General features: G+C 48.3%; 7 protein-coding genes across 7 annotated transcripts; 3 read left to right on the top strand and 4 right to left on the bottom strand.

The window, feature by feature from the left end:
- Positions 1-1156: 1156 nt before the first annotated feature.
- On the top strand, positions 1157-3560 carry EPUS_01866 (uncharacterized protein; the record flags this gene model as incomplete). Its single annotated transcript, XM_007806603.1, has 4 exons — positions 1157-1305; positions 1356-1441; positions 2815-2852; positions 2907-3560. 4 exons carry the CDS (start codon positions 1157-1159, stop codon positions 3558-3560), a joined length of 927 nt encoding a protein of 308 aa, XP_007804794.1.
- Positions 3561-3689: 129 nt separating this feature from the next.
- EPUS_01865 (uncharacterized protein) lies at positions 3690-5231 on the top strand (the record flags this gene model as incomplete). Its single annotated transcript, XM_007806602.1, has 3 exons — positions 3690-3773; positions 4314-4583; positions 4653-5231. The coding sequence occupies 3 exons, from the start codon at positions 3690-3692 to the stop codon at positions 5229-5231; spliced, it is 933 nt and encodes a 310-aa protein (XP_007804793.1).
- A 518-nt stretch (positions 5232-5749) lies between these two features.
- On the bottom strand, positions 5750-7243 carry EPUS_01864 (uncharacterized protein; the record flags this gene model as incomplete). The annotated part of the gene is made up of 2 exons (XM_007806601.1): positions 5750-5878; positions 5957-7243. 2 exons carry the CDS (start codon positions 7241-7243, stop codon positions 5750-5752), a joined length of 1416 nt encoding a protein of 471 aa, XP_007804792.1.
- Positions 7244-8299: 1056 nt separating this feature from the next.
- On the bottom strand, positions 8300-12039 carry EPUS_01863 (uncharacterized protein; the record flags this gene model as incomplete). Its single annotated transcript, XM_007806600.1, has 12 exons — positions 8300-8323; positions 8376-8474; positions 8677-8827; positions 8884-9069; positions 9120-10002; positions 10051-10281; positions 10332-10531; positions 10581-10611; positions 10672-10889; positions 10938-11048; positions 11131-11711; positions 11764-12039. The coding sequence occupies 12 exons, from the start codon at positions 12037-12039 to the stop codon at positions 8300-8302; spliced, it is 2991 nt and encodes a 996-aa protein (XP_007804791.1).
- Positions 12040-12309: 270 nt separating this feature from the next.
- EPUS_01862 (uncharacterized protein) lies at positions 12310-14083 on the top strand (the record flags this gene model as incomplete). Its single annotated transcript, XM_007806599.1, has 5 exons — positions 12310-12570; positions 12615-12638; positions 12687-13257; positions 13304-13852; positions 14067-14083. The coding sequence occupies 5 exons, from the start codon at positions 12310-12312 to the stop codon at positions 14081-14083; spliced, it is 1422 nt and encodes a 473-aa protein (XP_007804790.1).
- A 1009-nt stretch (positions 14084-15092) lies between these two features.
- On the bottom strand, positions 15093-16981 carry EPUS_01861 (uncharacterized protein; the record flags this gene model as incomplete). Its single annotated transcript, XM_007806598.1, has 3 exons — positions 15093-15345; positions 15503-15567; positions 16340-16981. The coding sequence occupies 3 exons, from the start codon at positions 16979-16981 to the stop codon at positions 15093-15095; spliced, it is 960 nt and encodes a 319-aa protein (XP_007804789.1).
- A 1506-nt stretch (positions 16982-18487) lies between these two features.
- EPUS_01860 (uncharacterized protein) lies at positions 18488-19627 on the bottom strand (the record flags this gene model as incomplete). The annotated part of the gene is made up of 2 exons (XM_007806597.1): positions 18488-19304; positions 19536-19627. The coding sequence occupies 2 exons, from the start codon at positions 19625-19627 to the stop codon at positions 18488-18490; spliced, it is 909 nt and encodes a 302-aa protein (XP_007804788.1).
- Positions 19628-22926: the final 3299 nt, after the last annotated feature.

The following is a 22926-nucleotide window of genomic DNA, read 5'->3' as shown; positions in this document are numbered from 1 at the left end:
GCCGCGCGATCACCTCGTCAGCGGGTTCCACGGTGCAGCAGCAGAATTATTATATTCCTGGAACCTACCTTTCTTCCTGTTGATTTGCTGTTGTATGTAGAGGTAAATGCCCAAAATGATAACATTGGAGACAATGTACAATGCTCTCACGCCCATGAGAATTTGTGGATCATCGAACGGTATCTTCTTCGATACCTGCATCATCCCGAGGACGATGACCATGTTTGTTCTGCAGGAACGAACCTGTCAGTGGAGATATTCGCAATCGCATCACGTCCACGTAGAGCTTACATCTGCGGGCTCACGGCCATCTTTGCGATTGCGTAGTTCCAAGCACAATAGTAAATGGTGGGGAAAGAAAAGAAGTTGGATATTCAAGGTTAATCAAATCTCGATCGCCAGGCAGATATATCATGCTGGAAGTCTGCGTATGCAAATAATTTCCAGCTACCGCCAAGCCGCAGGCCCCCTAAGCCGGTTGGGGAGCCAGCTGTCCTCATCTCCCTTCTTCGATCATGCCCTTCATAGGGCACAAGAAGTTGACGACAGCAAAACATATCCAGCATTCTGCCAGCAATTTCATCCCTGCTGTCTTGGATGACACTGTGTTTCTCACCACATGTACGAGCTTAACCAACAAAGGGGATCCTGCCAATTCAACTCCAAAGCCCACGTATTTTGCAACCATCAGAGACAGCGCAATGTCTACAATGGAAAAAGAAAGAGCCACTTTTCTGGAACCTTTTAGCATGGAAATCATGATATTCTTTGACCTAGTTTGGAACATTTTCATTCTTGGATATCATGGTTCAGTCATGTCTCTTGCTGTGTTTCGTACTTATACACCACTATTCCTTCTGTATTCTGCTTTTCTTACTGCATCCAACTTTCTAGAAACTGCTGGTAGTTGGGTTTCATCTTATCAACTTCTTATTACTTCTGCTCGCTCTGGTAGCCGTGTCTGTTCGCACCACCTCCTCTGTTCTTCTTCAGCTCGCGGAAAATCTTCCAACCAGCCCAACAGACGGCAATTGTCTTACTCCTTCTCAACTCGATCGCTTGTCAAATATGTGCTACGAGATCCACCCGCGTTACGATTTTTGTGGCCATTTCGGCCAGATGTATCACCGCTTCTGCTCAAACCCACTTGATTGCGATGAGTGGGTCACTTGTGTTGAAGTTATCCAAGACTTCTGCCCAGCCTGCCACGGAATGTGGTAGAGGGGTTGAAAGGCACGGTTCCCTCGCGAATACCACGGTCCAGGTCTTTACCACCTATTGTAGCTACGCAGCTCGTGGTGGAAGGTCAGCAGTACCCCGTGAAACAAGAGGCAGGCTCCTCAACGTCTTTTCAGCTTTGGTTTGCGTTATGTCCGTGTGTGGCAGCAGATTGGGGACCAACTGTTGGCCGGCTCAGAAAACTGGTCACCCGTGCTGGAAAGTCAGTAACAAGTATAAGTCCATGGGCAGATGACTACCGGGACTTTGGAACACAATTTGTATAACTGTCGGCCTCTCATGTTCGTGGTCGGCAACTCTACTTTCAACCAACTGTGACAAGCAAAACCGCGTCGCTTCCATCTGGTCCCCAGGGTTGAGTCAGGATAGCTACCATTGATCTTAATTCTGAGCGGTGTAGTCCTCGCCTCTCGACTCCTTGCTGTTGCTGCTTGGCACCTTTCCTTATGGCTCACTTCTTGCCAGAAGTAACAATAACACAATGAGTATGGGAAGGAGAGCCATATCGCTGTCGAAGTGCGTGTACTACTCAGATTTTTGTGGACCTCTAGCGGCGGATGTGGGCTTCCTGAATAAGTGGAGATAAGGTTGAGGTATCCCAAATCGGTTGTACTGGGCATGGTGATAGGGCTAGATATTCGCACGATCGTGTGACATAGATGCCAATAACACGATTATTCATCAACATCATGTACTGATATGTTCCATATATGGCGAGTTGCACGAATTCCAGCATTGGTATTACTGTGGCCACAAGATTGGGGGTACCGTCGTAGTGGCGACTTGAACATTATTCATCTTGTACATTGCATGTAGAAGCTGCTCCTGAGGGTACTGTGAAGAGAGCTTACCTGCTGTTGATGCAGGACATGATGAGGGACGGAGTTCGGCTTAACCACCACAATATATGCTCTGCATGTGCTTCGACAAGCTCACGTCCGAGACAAAGTCTCCTTGATCAAGCGAATCGAGGCTACATCAGCCAGGTTCTATGGGCAATCTCCAGAAGAAAGAAGATATGACATGCACGGGTAGAAGAAGGACAGATAAAAGAATTAGCTTTCAACAAACTAAGAGGAAGGTTTGTTCTCACAAACTTTGAAGTCAAGTTGGTTGATTTCACCAAGCCCCTTGCCAAGCCATTTGCCCCTGATTGAGATTACTACATAGTATGTTCTAATTATGTACTCCGTAGCTTGAAAGCTTCTCCGTATTTTGGTCCATCGGTCTCAACCGCCTTGCAAGCTCTCATGCTTGCAGTGAACCGGGTGTTGAACAAAGGCATGCATTGCCGCCTCAACGGAGTCTGCTATGACAATCATAACCTGCGCGTGAGCTACTAAACACAAGGAGACGTACATAGTATATAAAGAAGACTTGTGTTTGGTATGCCGGCAGCCAGCAATCCCACCGTTATGTGCATGCTTTGCCTCCACATCCTTTGTCCATATTGTTCAATCGAGCCATCTTCTATAACTCGTGTTTGATTTCTGGAGCCGAGCAAGCTTCGTTACTTAGGAACCATTCTACTACTTGCTATTTACAGATCACTTTAACCACAACTTCGCTTATCAGCTTCCTCGTGCTTTAGCATCACAGCGGCCGAAATCTTGGTATGTTGATTCCTCCAGTGCACTGCCTGATCAGACTCTGCTAATACGTACCAGCTACCCCGAAGCTTCGATCCAAGCACCGCTCGACGTTATGGTAAACCCACCCTTCCACCAAACCGACTCGTCATCGACAGCCCCAAGTACGACTTCTCCAAGCTCAGGTACTTCCAATTCCTACCTGGAAGACCAAGACCACTCTGGGTGGAGAAACAGTCAATTTTTGTCTCGATCGACGGGGCCTCTCGTGGAAACCACAATAGGGATATCACCTCCCGAGCCGCTTATGGTGTCTACTTTGGCGTATCTTCTCCACACAACAGCTATGGTCGTCTTGCGAGCCACTTGCCACAAACCAGCAGCCGAGCAGAGATTGAAGGGGCCATACAAGCCATTGAGGCCATCGCCAAAATAGATCTGACTGGGCAGAGAACGACCAAGGTGGTGATCAAGACCGACAGCGAATACTTGCACAAATCAATGACCGAGTGGATATGGAACTGGATCACGGCTGGCGGTCTCAAATCGAACGGAGAAGAGGTACAGCACTGGAAGTATCTGCTTGCTTTGCACAAGAGGATCATCGAGGTCGAACATGCGAAGCGAATTCGAGTGCTGTTCTGGAGAGTTCCACGGGAATTCAATACGCGAGCCGATACTCTTGCCAACCTTGCATTGGATCAAAACGATTCTGCTTATGGCTCGAACTGACATCTCGTCTCGATCTAGAGGGCGTTAGCATCGATGTGGGGTAGGAGAGCTTACTATCCACCACATGACGTTCTGAGCGGTGAAAACCGACGAGTAGTTTGTTGTATCTGCATAGTATCAACTGTCAGCATGGCGGTGAGCTGCGTCAACACCGGCTTTGCAGAAGCAAGTTCCATCTCTCTGCCCATGTCTGTGATTGCGGTGTGTGATTCGGTAAGCTGCACCTGCTCTTTCTTGCCACCTTAAACGATGCATCTGCCCGCGTTGAAACGTCCATCCATCCCATATGTTTTTCATTTCTTTGTTATCCTCTCTCCCCTCCTGTCAGGGTCCTTTACACTTCCCAGTTAGATGATAGGTTTTAATGCTTCAACCCTCCCCCACCCGGGTTTCCTGTCCATCAACCTTCTCGTCTCTTGCTCAGCTGCCCTCCTTCATGCACTAAGCAATTCCTCCACATTATCTCTACTCAAAGCTCTTGCTAAAACCCGGAACAATCTTAGCTATGGCTACCACTTACCGACTCAACTGTTGCCCCGTCCCAAGCACAAATCGTGATGGGTACGAGCACGATCGTGACGGCACAACCCTCCTCTCGAGATTAGGGCGAGAACCAATCGTGTCTTCCTCTCATCCGGGTTTGCTAAATACGGGACGCCGAGTACTCCGCCATCCGAAATAATCTTCTTAGGCTCCTTAGAGCAAATCTCTCACCAGCGTCATAGCACTTCCTATATACTATTAACGTCGAAGGTCGAACATGACGCCCTGATAATCAGCATCGACGGAAAAGCTCGACGTGAAGACACCAGTCTTGCGCAGGTAGTTTCTGGAAGATATTCTGGACCGAACTCTGAGTTCAATGGTGCGCCAGGTTCAGTCCGCCAGCCCCCACCGACGAAGGAAAGAGCAACCATTGTCGCGGCTAGTAGTGCCGTGAATTTTGCTGCAACGGTCATCCAACACAATATCGAGATCCAAAAAGTCATCATAATGACCCACTGTGACTGGCTCATCGACCATGTTGGTGACAGGATCTGGGATTGGCTCATTTATCGCTCCTTAGAAAAGAGCAACTCCCTAACGGCGTAGCGCCTGAAGAGTATAGGTTTGGCTTATCGTGGCTTCCGTCAGCTCAAGGAAAGTAATGTGGCCGTGCTCTTTTGGAAAGTTGCAGATCACTTGATTCCAGAGCCTGGTCGTCCAGCTAATGACTCTTGTGATCGATTCAAGAGCGACCCAGAAGCGCAGTACGAGTGGGAGACTTGGTATGGCCGCCATATCTTCACGATGATGCTCAGGCAAATGATGATCAAGAATGCCGAGGACGAGGGGTATGATGGTGAAAGCAGTGACAACACTCAAGCATGCCCATGTCCAAACTGTGGCCTCTATGGCCAGGATATCGCAAATCGGTCTCGCAAAGAGGAATGGAACAGAAGAGATGAAAACACTTGTCTCTGCTCCAATTGCCGTGAGTTTGTTCGGACTCATGGCAACCCCAAGGACAACGCAGCCAAGAGAACCTTGGGTGAGGAGAACTTCCAGAAGCTCGACCAGCCCGTCATGGCAAAGTCGGGTGAGAACGAAATCACCAAGTCCAACACAACGCCTGAGGGGGAGCACGCTACGGTGGATGAGGTTGATGTCGAGATGAAAGATGAGTTGTGAAGTGTGGACAAAATCAACCAATGGAAGCGAAGCCGCGTTAGGAACTTACTTATGTAAGGATGTCACTTACTACATGTGGAGAGCTAACATGCTGGAAACATACCATGTCGAAGCCAGTCGAGAAGCTTTTGCGAGATTGATAGCTTCATATGTGCTTGAGCCGTCGTCGCGAGACCAAAAGTTAGACCAATGAAGACAGATTTGCCTGAGAAACGCTTGCTTCATGCAATCATTGATTGCTTATTTGGTTTTCTTGCCTGTCTTTGCCTAGAGCGGTCCCATTCAACCTATCATAATCCATCCGTGAGTCCTTCCCCGTTCTATGACTAATATTATAGGCCTTTATCCATAAAAGCTGCGGAAGCGCATCTAATGCCATCGCACCCCCCCTCCCCCCTCCCCCTCTTTTTTTTCCCCCCACACGGACCAACCGACGAAAATGTCCAGCCGATTCAACCGCTTTGTTGAAAAAGTATCCGGCAGCCAGAATAGGCGCTGTACCCATGCACTGCTGAGACTCAGGGCTCATTTATCGCTGCCGCTTTGGCGGCCAGATGTTCTCCCTCGGGAGGATGCTGGATATCCAGTGTTGGATTCGCGGCGTGGATGCCGTCGAGCGACACGTTCATGGCGCCTGCCTGGACGAGCTGATCATCATGTTAGACCGGATCGGCATCAAGTAGCCCTAAGGGGCTCCACGGAAAGGGGGGGAATTGCGGGCTTACAGCTCTCCTCAGATCATCCAACAGATCATCGCCATCCTCAATCCCGACACAAAGTCTAATCAGATCCTCTGGCACGCCCCGCTCGCGCCGCGTCTTTTCGTCAATACTCGCATGGCTCATGCGACACGGCATGCTGATCAGGCTATTCACGCAGCCGAAACTCACACTGATGGCCCACAGTTTCGCCGACTCGACAATGCGCTCCGAGAGCGCGACGTCGCCGGTCTCGAAGCTGAGCACCGCGCCGGCACCCCGCGCCATGGAGTTATGGAGCTCGTATTGCGGGTGGGATTTCAGGCCCGGATAGCGGACTTTGAAGCCCGTGCTCTCGAGAAAGCGGGCGATGAGCATGGCGTTCGCTTGTTGGGTGTCCATTCGCACTTTTAACGTCTTGACGCCGCGCATCAGGAGCCAGGAGTCGAAGGGTGATAAGCCGCAGCCGGAGGCGTTGATGGTGAAGAACAACTTTTCGCCGATCTTGGGGTCGTTGATGGCGAGGACGCCGGCCATGAGGTCGTGGTGCCCTGAAAGGTATTTGGTGCCGGATTCGTAGACGATGTCGGCGCCGAGGTCGAGCGGGTTTTGGAGCAAGGGCGAGAGCATGGTATTGTCGACGGAGACGAGGCAGGTCGGGTTGGCGTTGTGGGCGAGGCTGGCGATGGTGGGTATGTCGACGATTTTAATGAGCGGGTTGGTTGGGGTTTCGAGGAGGACCATGGCTGTTTTGGGGGTCAGGACTTCTTTGACCTTTGAGGGGTCGGTGGTGTCGACGTGGTGGACTATGATGCCGCCGTGTGTGGATAGGTATTTGAGTAGTCGATTGGTGCCCCCATATAGGTCGTCGCCTGTTACGACTTCATTTCCTGGCCGGAGAAGGCGAGTTATCACGTCCAACGCGCCCATGCCAGATGATACCACCAGTGCCCGCTGAGCCCGCATTATTTTTGCCAAGTGCCGCTCTAGATGTGTCCGAGTAGGGTTGCCGGAGCGGGTGTAATCGTACTCATTGGAGACGCCGCCTGTGGCAGAGGTCTGCTTGAAGGTTGCGGATTGGTAGATGGGGACGCTACTGGCGTTGTATTGGTCGCTACCTTCCGTGAAAACAAGCTCTGTCGCAAGCGCATAGCGGCGTCCACTTCGAGGACTGGAGGGTGCCGGCGAGGGTGGCAGGTCGTGGCCATCAAGGTCGAGGTGTTGAAAGGCCTTTGCCATGGCGCTCGTCTTGCTCGAAGCACTGTTTGAGCTAGAAGCTCCCGCGGCTGCAGAAGCAGATCCTGAATCTGACATCTTTGCAGACAAGGCAGGGGGGGTAAGTATTAGGGTGGAGGGACAAGTTCGACGACTTGCAACGAAGAAATCAGAATGTTCAAGGACATAAGAGGCTTGTCTGGAAGGTATCAATGCGCAAACGAGAAGTATGGAAAGACGCAGGAACGAGAAGGTAGAAGCAAACTGCTTGACCGACTTTGAATGTAAGTTAGAATCCAATCGCCGGTTACTCCGGGGAGTCTCGAGCCTCTAGCCGTGTATAGGGCTAATTTAGGCAAATGACGTGCTCGCAGCTTGAGAGACTTCGGAACTGGCAACTTTTGCAACAAGAAAAGTATACCAACAATGCAACAATGCAACAATGCAACAATGCAACAATGCAACAATGCAACAATGCAAGTGCAGGGATGTGAGAAGTAGATACCGCTTGAGACTGCTACTTCCGTCCTTTCGTTCTTATACAGTTGCTTAGCAGAAGTCTTACTACACCTCGTCACTCCTACTCAGATCCGGTCCTACTCTCATATGTTTACTACTACGGAGTACATATCGGCCAGTTACTGGGATTTATCATGATTGGCTGAAAATGCTTGCTGGTCATTGGCTGTCACAGGAATCACTGGGTAGAGAAAATCTCAATGCAACCCTGTTGAAGATATGCAGTAGGATAGCCGAAGATAAAGTTGTACAATGGCGGCTTCGCATTATTTCTGACACTGCTTTCTACAGAGGGCAAAACCCACTGGGATCATGCCTATATAACAGTTGCCTGGCTAACAGCGCCGGGAACTGCCCCTTGAAGGGCTCCCAAGCAGGCAATCTTGCTCCGTCATTTTTTTCTTGGGAAGATGGACAGGGAACCATCAATGGCGGTAAGATCCCTTTTAGAAGGGTTCGGAGGTCCGGATTCACGTTCCCTCCAGCGGTCAAGTATTCGTCGCTCTGGGATGGCTACTACACGGTCAAAGGTCTGTTGGAAAGGTTGTAGCGCGATCACAACCTCCATGAGATGTGATGAAGAATGATTAAGCTTTTCTGACAGATCAATGTCAAGTCCAAGCTCGTACTGAGCTTTCAACCGACAAGATCCTTGAGATACTGGGAGTTTTAGTTATTAGCGAAGTAAGCACAAGGTGACCGCGTTGCACACCTGAAGTCTTCCATAGGTCAAGTCCTCCTTCTTCAGAGGCGCTTTTTGGAAAGCCAGATGGGCGAGATCTTTCTTGCGCTTTTGAATGATGCGGACATTCTAGACAGGTTAGCATTGTCATTGAGCCTTATAGCCTACGAGCCTTGACCGGACAACAAAGGTCCGCATTCTAGCGATGAGCTGCGCTCAAGAGATAGAACGCAGGCTCCATTTCCTAATTCCATAATAGACAACGGCTCGATGGTCCACCCATTTAGAATATGAGGGAAAGTCGAGAAAGAAGGATGCTGAAGCGTCTTACCTCTTCAAAAGAACCCCTAATCACATAGCGCACGGTGGTCACCTCTTTGGTTTGGCCAAGACGGTGGATACGATCTAGCGCTTGCTCCTCGATCATTGGATTCCACTGCGGTTCCATGATATATGCTTTGTTAGCAGCTGTGAGATCAAGTCTATGAACTCGTCAGAAACACGGCAAGGATCAAGTTCAGTGAAGCATTATGCTGACCCAACGCCTCCGCATGTTATAGAAACAAGGAAGACGGTTATTTCATGATCAGTCTGGAAAGAACGAATTGCGCTTCCTCGAACAGACGAAGACATGCTTCCGTCAAGACGAGCAAAACGGATACCGGCAACGCCTAGCTGTCTTTGAACCATATCTAGGGTCCTTGTCCAATATGAGAAGACAACGCTAGGTCCAGTCAGAAGCAGGGACACGAGTGATGATATGAAGCACTTAACCTTTTCTCGCCATGCGGTCGACGTGATAGATCACTTACTAGGGTCTTGATCTTGGTTGAAACTAACGTCGGCCCAATTTCAACGTTTGGTGGGGCAGTCCCAGGAGATCTGCTGGAGGACGAGATATAACCAGGATCGAGGTACTTCTGCTCATCTCTTAGAGGGCTAAGAGAGACGGCGAAGTATTTCTCCGTGGGCAACGCCTTCTCTGTAAAGCAAAGTGCACAGAGTAAATGACTTTTAGAAATACAAGGTACGTTGCTGTGCTGCATCGATCCATTTGATCGTTTTGCGTAAGAAAGGTCGGTAAGGCACACGGAACAGTTGGCTAATCCAGACACAACAAGGTCTCTAAAAATCATGTTCGCAGAAATTTCATTCCACTCTTCTTCAGGTTGCGGCGAATTGCTCACGGAACTGGTAGGATCCTGGTAGGAAACCGGTGTAGCGTCCATACTATCCGAAAGACATGCAGAGCTAGCTGGTGTTGAGGAATTGGCCTCGGATATGACATTGTCAAGATGCGAATCAATTCGCATTGGAGAAGGACATTCATTAATCTTCAAATCTGGGTAAGGTGTGGGTGGTTGTGTGTCAGCCTCATACGTCAAGTTATCCGGCTTGAAACGAATGTGACTATGCTCAAATGCGACCCCATGATTGCACACAAGTCGCAGATCGTTGATCCATTTTAAGGCGTTCAGGAATGTGTGGCTAGGTAGTAAATCCCCAAGCTCTTCGATCTTTTGCCGAGTTTGCGCCTTGATCTTTTCATAGAGTTGTGCCTCATCGTATTCGAATTCAAGAACGTGAATCTCATCGTTCCGCTTTGGAAGACTGATGGTCGCTTTGGTTCTTCGAAGCGTAACGGAGTTGACAAGAACTACATAGAGATGAGCCAATTCCAGACAGATTAAGTGGGATCAGATACCTTTCAATCTTGCAACGGCCTCAGGATCAGACCTTGACTTCCAGGTCCGCGTAACATAGCGTTTGAAAGTCTGCGGCTCGTCAAAGGGTGACATTCGTAAGAACTTGAATAAACTCGACAAGTCTGACAGTCGATTCTGTATGGGTGTTCCAGTGACAGCCCATCTCCTTTGAGCGTTGAGAGCGCAAGCTGCTCGGGCAGACACAGTAGAGTGAACGCGGATAGTATGTGCTAGAAAGGTTATCGTATAGGTAGTGAAGCTAAAGCGGGCGCTCCCTCACCTTCATCAAGCACTATTCTGTGCCAGACCGTAGTATGTAATTGTCCCGGGCCACATGGGCTTGACAACCCCTTTTCAAATTCTTTTGAGACCACCGAGTATGTGGTGATGACGAGGTCGAGTCGATCCAGTTCCAACTGTGTTCGGTTGCGATCCTTTCCATAATAGACATGATACCGAAGAGTGCCAGGTTCGACGTGACTAGATGATTTAGTAAGCATCAGAAGAAATGCAAGAGGGGAAGACAAACTGTTGAATTTGATGGCCCCACACCTGCAGGACTGGTGAGAGAAAAGAGCCAGTCAGTGTGGAACGGTATGGAAGCTCTTGCTCTTACTTACGCGAAAGAGGTACGATTAAAAGTGTTGTTTTCGGGCCCTCGATAGAAGCAACTCGGGTCTGCGGCAGCACTGCAGAAGGATGGCTCCTTGACAAGTCTGACACAATCAGGGATATCACTGTCAAAGTTTTACCCAAACCCATATCATCTGCAAGAATTCCACCACGGAAATCGGCTGGCGCCTCAAGCTGCCAGTCACCAGTAGCTCTGTTCACATATCTGGAGTTGTTTAACCAGCGTGTCAAAACGTTGTTTGCATTGACGTACCTAGTAGGCCCATTTTGAGACTTCTGGGCCTTCCACATGTCCCTTCCATGACCATCGAAATCCCAGCCTCTTTCTCTTGTAGACATCCAGGATAAACCACGTATTTGGTGCCTGAATTGTCCATTAGTCAGTGATGGGAGTTAACTACCCCCAGTTTCAAAGGCCAGAAATGGACTTCGACAGTCATCCATACCTATAAAGCATAGTACGTAAGCCGAGTGGCAGCGGTGCATCCGAAAAGGAATCGTCATCTTCAGTCGTGGCCAGAAGGTCGAAGGGATCCTCTATGGTCTCCTCGACGCCCAACTTAAACTCAGTCCTAGGTAGAGACTGGGTGTAGAAAATGGCTCCATCGTCTCGAGGAAGCCGGTGTGGATTGCAATATTCCACATTCCGATCGCAATACTCAGGATCTTGTAGGCATATTCCACAAGCCTCCGCGAAGCTGCCAACGTCCTCGGCTAGCCTGGTGGGTCCGTATAAGTTGACAAACAGACTCCAGCGCGGTTGAGATGTTACTCGGTCTTCCTTCCCCCAGGAATACGTACCCTCATAAGCAGACCCGCTTATCCATCTGAGAAGATATTGCAACGACAAGCTATTTTCCTTTTGTAGTGTTTTCAATATCTCGACGCTTTTCCTGCGAAGGGTGCCAACAGCCCTCTCTTGCCCGTCAATATCCACTTCAATCAGAGTCTGCCCATCAGGATTGAGACAAACGAGGATAGGATGCCCGCTCTGTGCGCGGTTCACTTCAATGCTGGGATCTACGAACTGTATAGCGTTAGCAATTTTGACGTTCAATACTTGGCGGTTGCATACTTACCATGCCATAGCAGATACTCTGCTGCTCTGCATTGTCCTTGAGTACATTAGGTATAGTAACTGTCCTCCTTATGCTAGATGTTGTCTGTTCGACAGCGCCTGATTGAAATTCACCAACCTGACCGTAACAAGCTTGCTTTGAGCGCCTCGGCCAGTATTCGTCAACAAGCGGTCGCTTTTGAGAATCGTGAGCATGCGCTGCGAGTCGACTGCCGTTAGTGTGGTGATGGAGCAGCCAGGAACCTCCATTCAAGCTTGAGCTGAGTACAGAGACCATCCTATTCTAATTGCCGGATTTGTTGACCATGTATGAAGATCTACTCTGTTGTTGGTGGGCTGGACTGCTCAGCCTTTACGACTGGACCGCCTCAATTTCAGGCGCATGCAGGGTACGGGAATTCTTAGTTCATACACCATTGAGCCTTGCCTACGAAGAACACCTCGATCTCATATACATTTCTCTGGGGTACCTACATATTCTCAACACCGGCCACGCCAATACCAATGATGGTTCTTATCCTTAAAGACAGATGATATTGAGGCTGAGATGGCGTGTACGAGCAGCCTCACCATCGAGAAGGCATTCGATAAGCTAAAGGGGTCTCTTTCATCACAAGACGCGCAGGATTTCCTTAATACCACTTTAAAAGATGTCTGGTCTGCGGCTGTCGTGATCGAACAAGATCAGGCAGCACGCAAAGCTATGAAGAATGTCCGGAGGATACAGCCATTCCTAAATACGATGGAAAGCTATTCGAGGGTTATCGAGGTTTTCTGCCAGGGCTACCCTCCAATGGCGTTTGTCTGGGTAGGTATTCCGGTACCTCGTAAACACAAGGTTGACTTTATGAGGGCCCTATGAAACTCATGCTTCAGGTATTGTTCTTTTGACTAGCTGCGTTCTCCATTCCTGACTTCTCACAGCTCTCTAGCCAGTATATCCACGTATTCGACAAACTGCTCGATACTTATCGGGACATCGCAAATGTTGTTCCTCGGATTGACAGGCTTCGGGCGATATTCGGCGACAGTGATGACTTCCGAAGATCCTTGAGCTTGGTCTATGTCGATATTCTCGACTTCCACCAAAGAGCCTACAAAATCTTCCGTCGACGATCTTGGCATCTCATGTTCGCCGTCAGCTGGGGCATGTTCGAATATCGCATTCAAGCCATTATGAACAGCTTGGAGAAAAACACAGACAACGTTGACAAAGAGGCTGCTGCTCTCCATTTTGAGCATATGAAAGAGGCTCGGGAGAGGGCGGAGCGTGATGCTAATGACTACGAACGGAGGAGGCAGAATGCAATGGTTCATGAGGTTCTCGGATGGCTCTCGGCTGACGAGGACAGGCAGGATGAAACACTACAGCGACTCAGCGACTCGCGCCAACCTGAAACTTGTGATTGGATTAAATCGAAGCCTAAGTTCCAGACGTGGTGTGGCGGGGACGCTGATTCAAGGTTGATATGGTTGCAGGGCAAACCTGGTTCAGGTGAGAGGAGAAACTTATGTACAATGCGTTGCTTATGTTCAAACAGGCAAGACAATTCTTAGCTCCTTCATAATCGAGCATCTCAAATGCAAGGAGCAGCAGGTTACCGTATCATATTACTTTTGCAACCACAGAATGGTTGACAGGGATACGATGAGCAACATTCTGTGCACCTCTGCAGTGCAGATTCTACGCCAGCACCCAGAGATTGTGCCTGTTGTGCACAGTGAATACTATGAAAAATGGTCTGGGAAAGCTTCTAGGACAATGAAGAAAATGTTGAAAGACATTTTGGCAGGAGTTTCCTGTGCCCGAATTGTTATAGACGGTTTGGACGAGTGTGCCCCGGAAGTTCAGAAAGAACTTCCCAAGGTGCTCGCCGACATTCATGAAACGGTTGGGAAGTCGTTCAAGATCTTGATATGCAGTAGGCTTGTGGCTGATCCGAAAGCTATGATCCTGCTACGAGGTGAAACAGAGAACGCTATCAAGCTCTATGTGAAGAACGAGGTCAGGAAACTATGCAACGATATCGAATTTGTGCCCGACGAGGATGCTAAGTGGATTGAGAACAGGCTGGCCTCGAAAGCCGATGGTATGTGACCAGAGATGCAGAGTTCAAAGATTTCTAGGTTGTACCTAATGTGAATTCAGGGATGTTTCTCTGGGTCCGTCTGGTCGTCAGCGACCTCAGAGATCAGGGTTCGCTGGGCACGTTCAGAGAAGCCGTTGATAAACTGCCGAATGGTCTCAATGAGGCGTTAGGGACCTTTCTAGAACCTTGTATTTACTAGCTGATTCGCCTGCAGATACGATCGCATCTTAACCAATATCGAGAGGAATCAAAGTCCTACGTTAAGAGATCATGCATGCAGAATATTGCGATGGGTTGCGTGCGCCCGCCGGCCCCTCAGAGCATGTGAAGTGCAATGCGGTTTGAGTCTCCATCCTGGCCACACAAGAATAGATGCAGTGTCGCAGTTTAGAAAGCCAATTCTAGACATTTGCGGTCCCATTCTGGAGGAGAGAAACGGTGACATCATAGAGATAGTTCATTTCTCGGCAAAGGAGTAAGTCCTAGTAGGTTCCTGATATTTGGCTCTGTATTCTAAAGTAGAACAGGTATCTGCTTCACGATGGCAGTGGTCCTTTCATTCAACTCAGCGCCGCTCACTTCGATATGGCGTTCTCTTGCACAGCACTGCTCGCTAGTATCCGCCCCGACTTGCTGACTGGGAACATTGAGCAGGCAGAGAAGTCACTCAATGCGTGTTTTATACAAGGATTTTTCGCCTTGCTTGCCTATGCAAGTCAATTTTGGGCATATCATATCCGGGTTTATCTTCATCACTGCAGGGATCCAGGAAGTGAATCGTTTAATCGTTTAATCGCGGAGCTCACGACTTTGTCTTCAGTTTACAAGGACCAAATCAGTCTCTTACGAGCCACGGACACTACGATTTCTACATCAAACAGCCATGTGCAAAGTACTATCGCTAATATCCCTCATTTGTCCAGTCAGCCAATCCTGCAAGTGTTCCTAAGAGATGTTGCCCAATTTCAGCATTTGGACGCACAGAAGCAGCATACGTTTCAAACCTTGAAAGGTAGCGTTCCCACCAATAGAACCGAACCAAAGCTGACAACGTCAAGCTTATCAAGAATGGCGAGAGACCGCCGACCCCACTATACTCAGCATCTTTGAGACAAGAGTACGGATGATCGTTAAGAACCTTTATTCAAACAATGTTACGAATCTCCCTGGTTACATCAGCGCTCAAGACCTCAGTCAATTTCATGACGTATATGTACGTCCGTTTCTAGCTTGTAGAATGTTAGATTGCCAGCGCTCCGTAGACGGGTTCAAATCTTTCAACGGTCTCGAGGAGCATGAAGCGGGCCACAGGAGGCAGTTCACCTGTAGCAAATGCGATTTCTCCACCAGAGGCTTCTCCTCCCGTCGGGCATTGAAAGACCATATCCAGAGGCATCACATGCAAGCTGAAGATTTTGTCGTGCCACCAACAATCCATCGACTCGAGCATCATGACCACAGGATCCAAGATAGTTACCATGAGCAGCAGGAGCCTGTTAGGGATGCCAACGCCCCTTCCCCTCTCACTCCAGACTTCAGCGTACTTGAGACTCCTGACGGTTGGGAGAATATGGAATTTATTAACTCATTCTGGCATGAAATGGTTGCCGAGGACCAATCACTTCAAGATGTCATTCACTCTAGCCTTACCTTTCCATTAACGGTCCCATCCAATAACAGCACCGACCGAGAAATATCACAAATGCAAGCACGGGCTAATCAGTTATCAGACACTGAATTCTGCGCAAACCACGTACTTCAGGATTACCAAATACACTAATGCTGTGTGAACAGCAGGATAAGAAACGTGAATGCTTAAGGATGGAGCATGAACAACGGGAAGCTCGGGCAGGGCAAAATGCACCCTGACAATACCGCTGAAGCGGAACAATCAAAGGTCGTATTCTAAAAGTGTATCATCAGGACAGATTATAGCCAGTTCAAACTCTAGGGAGTGCCATACACAACTCTGGGCCACAAGAGGAAGGCAGGGCAGGACAAATGCACTCAGGATGATAGCGTCAAACCGGGAGTAGCCTCATTGTTAAGATCGCATAGTCTATCGTCAGCAGATTGAATCCTGAACAAGCCATGCAAGTTAACCCCAAGAAAATCGAGATTCTTGAACCACAAAACAGAAACGCTTAATAGAAGCTCGTTAGGTACAATAGCAGGAAAGCTTAGCAGCGCTAATCAATGATGCTACTTCCAGATTCGGAAACAAAAGAGCATAAGTACTATGGTAAGAGGCAGAACTAACCCTTTAATGATTCCACCACAGATCTCACTTCGGCTTTAAGATACCCAGAGAGTTTCCATCCCCCCAACCTCTGCGCGAAAGTGTCTTAAATCTCGTTGTGACTGCGTAAGGTGGCTCGGCCCACAGGGATCGAGGAGACAGCGCTACATCCAACAATCATTCAGCACAGCCTCTGGCCAGCAAATGAAATAAAAGCTAAGGGAGTTGGGTGCTTTGATCCGACTTACGATTCTTCTTAATCCGGTCTTACCGCAGAAAGTGTGATCAACAAGAAACAGCACGCTCGACTTCCTCTGGCATCTTAAACTCTCATAGACGTCTCTTACATATTCCGAAGCTGCCGCCAAAGTCTCCCTAATCGTCTCCCTCGCCAATGCAGACAGCTCCCCGGCACTCAATTGAACATCAAACATTGCTCCTCCTCCGTCCGCATAGTTGAAATACGCAGCCCCATCTACTTGAATCTCAACCGTTTTCAGCGCCGTTAATTCTGGAAACGGAACAAGTTTCAGCATATCCACGCACGACAATCGGATATGCTTGATCCAGCGGATGCGCTGCTGTCGCTGTTGGTCTTCACAAGGCCCGAAAAATGAATCGAGCGCGTCTTGGTGAAGGAAGTGCCATGTCACTGTCCCGTAGAAAATTGGGTGGGCTTCGAGGTAGATTTGGCGACAGACGAACTGGAGATGGTGGGGCTGTGACTGTTCTCCTCGGATGAGGTCTTTGTTTCTGCGGTCGTGGTCAGGAGGAAGCGGGAGGCGGATTCTGCTGTCGGCAAAGACTTGAGAGTAGATTTGTAGACGGAGCTCGATGGGTAGGGTGAGAAAGGTAGGGGTTATGGAGATATGTGGATTTGATTCTGCCATCTTAAGGCAGGTGAGTGCAATGGGTGTTGGTGAAGGTACAGTAAAAACAGCAAACTTCACATGGCTTGGATCAGGGTTCCATCTCTCATACGATGGACTACCACAGGAGTATACGCGGCCTACGTAGTGCCCTGAACAGTAACTAGCTTCCTTGCAGAATCCATCTGTGCAAGTAGCTCGCTCCGATCATTCAATCAACAGGTGCTTGGTGCCAAGTGCCCGACGTCCGTGTTCATAATTCGCATCGCCCTTAACATTCCGCTACAGCACTTCCAAATTGTCGGATTTTACTTACAGGTTCTATTGCAAATAGGACACACAATGGATTGTTTTAGGGAATTACGAAGATGCATCCCACAGGGACCAGAAAAGAAGAAATCTGTGTCACACATACACACGTTATAAAGTTAGCTGCGGAGGGAAGCCCCTTTGGGGCTTAGTGTGGCCTTGGCGTCACGCGTCCACAGCAATGGTTGGTCTAGGAATCCAAGCCAAGGATTCTTGAGTGCGGTAGAGGGAATGCCAAGAGCGGAGGCCCGTGTTTCACATGCTTGAACCTAAAGTCATGTTGCTCTTGACATGATTTTTACTGACAGATTAGCTGGTACGTTAAAAGCGCAGGTTTGCTAGTTATCACTCTCATCGTTTTTGTCGATAAATACCATACCAACAGCGACTCGAATTCTGTACATGGGCCCAGTCCCCTAGCGTTAAAAAATTCCCAAACTCTATAGCCCTGTTACGCACGCAGCCGTTATACACAGATATCTCCAGGACCTTGACCTAGATCATTCTGTGGCTTTTACCCTGTTCTGTCGGCAACGCTCAAGCCAATAATGTGTGTCAGGATGCATTGCGTACGCCGACAAGGTAGAGGGCTTACGTAGTACGCGCCACATTACGCAACGCGAACCTTACATAATAGCGGTTTCGTCTGCCGTCTGCATCGCGCATCGGGCCGGAGATATGTCGTAGGGTACTGTATCTCGCTTCCTCAGAGACTCTCTAATATTGATACTTGAGTTTAATTGCGAGTCGTGTGCGGGAGATAGAGAAGGATCACGAATGATTTCCTGTGGAGATGGGGTATTATGTACGCGAAATTGGGTAGCTGAGGGACTTGTACTGCTTGGTTTTGATGTTCTGCGAATATGTGTGTTTGCCTGAGTAGGTTAGATCGGACGTTCACTACTATGTAGCATGGGAATGGAGGAACTAAGTAGAGCTCCAAAACCTGATCTCGAAATACTTAGTACTAAGTTACGCGGAGCAATCATCATGTTGGGCCACGAATTGAGGCGAGTACGCAGATCCCATTCGTCCAAGACAATTGATCGGAGAGACGGAGTGCTACAATGTTTGTAAGAGCTTAGCATCGAGAAGTGGGAAGCCAGGCAGGCCACCTGAAGCCATTGCAAACTGTAGTCCTCCCAGCCAATCAGGTCTCAATAAGACAAAACACGAGTCCCTCAACAGCAAATACAGTCTGAACGTCGGCTTATCCAACTAGATGGTCCGGAAGTTGCTGCTCTTCACCAACCAAGTCTCCATGTCCATCATTGCGGGATGTATACTCCTTATCTTCTGGATATCAGCCTTGTACCCATCCGACCCAAACCACATCAACATATGGTTCATCTCAGGAACACCCCATTTTAGCGCACTACCTAAGAGACCGAATGTCGTGCCAATTGGGGCGCCGGTCTTGTTCTCAAACACCTTGCAAAGCCCGGCAAAGTCGAGTTCGTCACCTGCCAAGCCGAAAGCCTTGTGGTCCCACTCTTCGGGTTTTTCAAGGGCCTGTGCGGCGAAGAAGCCAATGTCGGAGGTAGCAACCCACTGTAACGGTTTGCCGTTCAGGGTGTCGCGTAGTGCTGTCATGAACACCTTAGTCGGGAAGTTGGGTTGGAGGTTGTCCATGAAGGCAACGGGACGTAAGATTGTCCAGCCCATCTTATCCCCCGCAACATCCCGCAGGTGTCGCTCAATATGGTATTTGGTCTGGAAATGAGGTACTGGCGTCTCATTGTCCCAGCTCACCTCGTCTCCGCCTCGTTCTATACTGCTGTACACAAAATGTTTGACGCCTTGCTTTATGCTCTCATCGACCAGGCCTTTGCCCTGCTGTATCTGGCCATCGACAGTGACGCCCTTACCCATGGATACTTGCACCGAGAATACTCCCCAAATAGGCTTTTGCTCGAGCTCCTTAGCGGCGCAGAACAGGCTAGGAATATCATCGAGGTTGCCTTGGACGAGTTTGATTGAAGGCGATCGAGCGGCAAGTTTTTGGCGCTCGCCGTGTTGGCGTCGCGTGTGACGCCTAACAGCGTGAATTTGGAAGCTTGAGCAGGGTTCGAGAGGATGGCATCGATCACCGAGCCGCCCTGCTTACCCGTCGCTCCGGTTATGAGGAGAGTTTTGGACATGATTACTGTTTGGTGTGCAAAGGTCTAAAGGTAAGTTGAGCTGACAACAGGATGAATGGAAACTTTTTATAGCTATAATCAGCTGCGTTCACTCTCAGATCTTATCAGCGCTCCGGGTCCTTTACATGGCATTGCTTTGATGCCGAGTGATAAAGAGGATGCGGAGGTCCGAATCATTTCCTAGTTTCGATGTATAGTATCGCTGGGTGGCACCCATTGTGCGAGTTGCAAGGTGTGAGTGGATAAGCATCACCCGTCCGTGCGCTCTGGGTTCTGGCCCCAGGCCAGTGTATCCATCAAATCAAATAAACCAAATCATGACCCTCATTTGAATTGCTTATCTAATCCCAGAGGTTGATTTGATTTAATTTGACTTATTTGTCACAATATAATCAAATATTAGTAAGCAATATTTTGTTAAGAGGACTTCTAAGGAATTTAATCTCACAAATGCTTGGCAAATAAAACAAATCCGTACTTTCGTCAAATCAAATCAGATTTTGATGGCGGACTTTTTTTGATTTGGTTTATTTGACTCAGTTTGATTCAAATGGACACACTGCCCCAGGCCCTGATCTGTTCTTCATGTAGACCTCTGTAGCGGTCTTCGGGCACCGGTAGATAGTCCGGATTTGGGACTCGGTCTTCTGTCAAGCTCAACTTCAGATCAAAACCCATTCTATTCAACTGCAACGCCGGCATCATAAGAGATGAATGTGCTTTTTCGAAAAACGCAAAACCCTTTTCGTGCTGGCGGATATGTTGCTTCTAGCTGATGGTGATATGTAGCTACTAGGAGCTCTGGCTGAGAAAGATTCATGTGTGATAATCCAATCAAGTCAAAAGGCAAATTCCAACCCAATGGCTGGACTTGGATCTCATATCTAGAACTTAGCAGGAGAAGGCCCTCTAAAAACTATGCCTAAATTAACATCAATGTGTGCTTAGTTTCAGCCTAACTGTGATATGATCTAGTTTACATACTATTATGCAGCTAAACATCTGGAATCTAATAAAATTATGCTATTTCAGACGTCATTTTAAGAGAATGACGCTCAAATTATGGCTAAATTATGGTCATTTGAGCCTCCTGATAATCCTTAAAATAATAAAATGTCTGCAAAGTCACTAAGGACCAATACCGCGTCATTTTCAGAGCCCTTCTCCCGGTAAGAATCACATACTAGTATCCACGCTCAGCTTACTAAACTGAATGAGGACAACAATGCCAAGGTAGTACTTGGCACGCTACCCCAATTTAAGTTGGTGGCACTGGCGGTCCGAAGGTCCATCAGCGCTGCGTCTTTTGACTTTCTGAAGCCTTGCCAGTCAGAACAGCGGAACTCAACGGCCAACCGCCAGGAGTTCCCAGAACAAGAACACTTCCGAGATTCACATGTAGGTGAGTGCACGGCTGACTGCCAAAATTCAGAAAGACTTGGGGTTTGTTTCAGAGGCTCAGCAAGAGCGGTTCGACCGTGCCCTACGGTGGTGCTCACGGAACGTGACTTGATCAATCTCAAAGGTCGCGATCAACCTTGATGCTCAATCTGGTCTCAATTCACTAATAAGAAGCACGCTAACCTTACAGATCTCTGCGGACCTCCTCAGCCTTGGTGATGTCTGTGGTAGCTCAAGAAAGCAAACGCGAGGGAAGGCTAATTATAGACAACTCGTCCTCCTCCTGGATGCGTTCTCACCTTGTTGGGCCCCCATTCTCCGTCCTCCTGGAACTCAACAACTCCATCTCTGCACTTCATGAGGTACAGTATCTATGAGAAGAAAGTTCTCCGCTTGTATTGGCTCATACAACGCTATGCTCTTATTCTATCTGATGCAATTTTCTGTACTTTTCACCCAGTTGTCCTTCCGATGTACCTCGCTCCGTCCTTGTTTCAGCATGAGTCCTTTTCTTCTTCCAATTGTGCCGTTCTCGTTGCATTGACAGTGAATGGCGCTGTACAGAAACCTGATTAATACAACCCGATCGTTTCGCTTGGTAATTTCATTTGAAAGGGCTTGTGGAGCTCTGTCAAAAGTTGTAGCGCGTTTATTTCCCCCCCCCCCCCCCCCCCCAAACAAAGGCACATAGTATCGTATATCTACTATTCTCCCTCGTCTATAAAGCCAGACCTTTTCCTAGGAACTTGTTTTCCAGAATACAGTACTGTATCCAACAATCCCCATCAATCCTTTTCTAAAGATAAACCAGGCCAACAATTTTGCTAGCCCTTATTATGGGGTTTGCACTAGCCTTTTGAGACTTCTATCTCTACAAATCAGCATCTGCACTCCATAGTAGTTCACGACAACTTGAAACTCCTTACTATTGCAGCAGCGTTCATTGGTTTTGTCGTTTCAGTCACAGGCGACTACGTTATTTGCATTTACAAGAACAATAATTGGGTAGGGATGCGAAAGGAGTTGAGATTTACTCCTAACCAATACGGCGTGTACTTCATATTCACTTCATTATGTCATTTCTTATCTTTTGCTTGACATGAATAGCTTACTTTTCGTCTTCTCATATCTATTGAGACTCAAGAATGGGCGGGTCGACTCTGTCAGCTCTATCGGGGTTGATGAGGGTTAAATGTGCGCCCTTTTTAGGTAAACCTACCACATACAACTTGTTCCTCTCCCCCTTCATCTCTAGTTTTCATATTTTGCCATATTCACGAATCTTTCAGTACGATCGATTCAATGTAATTGTTATTTTCCCTCTAAGCCCTTCATATTGTCTTTTCCCTCCACTCTTGTCTGGCAAACAGAAATTTCAGAGTGCCGTTAATAACGAATCCGCAGACATAGAGACGGCGATTGCAATATTGGCGGCAAGCTCAAGGATGGAATCATGATTGCAGGATCCAGAATCTTGGTAATTTTGCCATGAACGATAAGGCAAGCAATTTACCTATGCCGTTAAACAGCCGAGTGGTGTAGTCTCGATTTGAAGACATGCGAGCATTACATCAGTATGCATGATAATTATGACTTGCAGGGCTGTTGACGACGAAAATGGTCTGGCCACCATTTTTCTGAAAAGGCAGATATGAAACCGATGGAAGAGGAAGTTCTGAAGGGTTTCATGCTTTTAGAGTTGAGTAACACTGCCGTCAACACACTATGTTATGTTCAGGTTGTTCGACATTTAAAAGTGCCATACCCTTAGGGGAAGAGCTGTGCATAAATGCTTGGAGTACCCCGGAGAGGTGGAGAGTTAAACAGCCACATATGGCAGAGAGGCGTTGGTGAGGCACAAGTATAGCAGAGTAACACTCCCAGCAGAAATAGTTGGGAATCGTACAGTTGAGTGAGTGAGTATTAAACGAGCACACAAGTGAGTCCCAGCAAGAGAACCTATCTAAAGCCCCATGCCGAAGGTGCTAGAAGATCTGATCATGTGACCACAGCCCTCGTCCAGCGTCGACAAGACATCCCACGACAAGCCTCGCCACCATTGGAGTGATCATCCCATGACCATGCCAGACTACTACGACTCCTTAGAGCATAGCG

Source organism: Endocarpon pusillum, assembly GCF_000464535.1.
Source record: "Endocarpon pusillum Z07020 unplaced genomic scaffold scaffold5526, whole genome shotgun sequence".
Lineage (NCBI taxonomy): Eukaryota > Fungi > Ascomycota > Eurotiomycetes > Verrucariales > Verrucariaceae > Endocarpon > Endocarpon pusillum.
The sequence above is the reverse complement of the archived record's forward strand: the minus strand, read 5'-3'. Positions and strand labels throughout refer to the sequence as shown.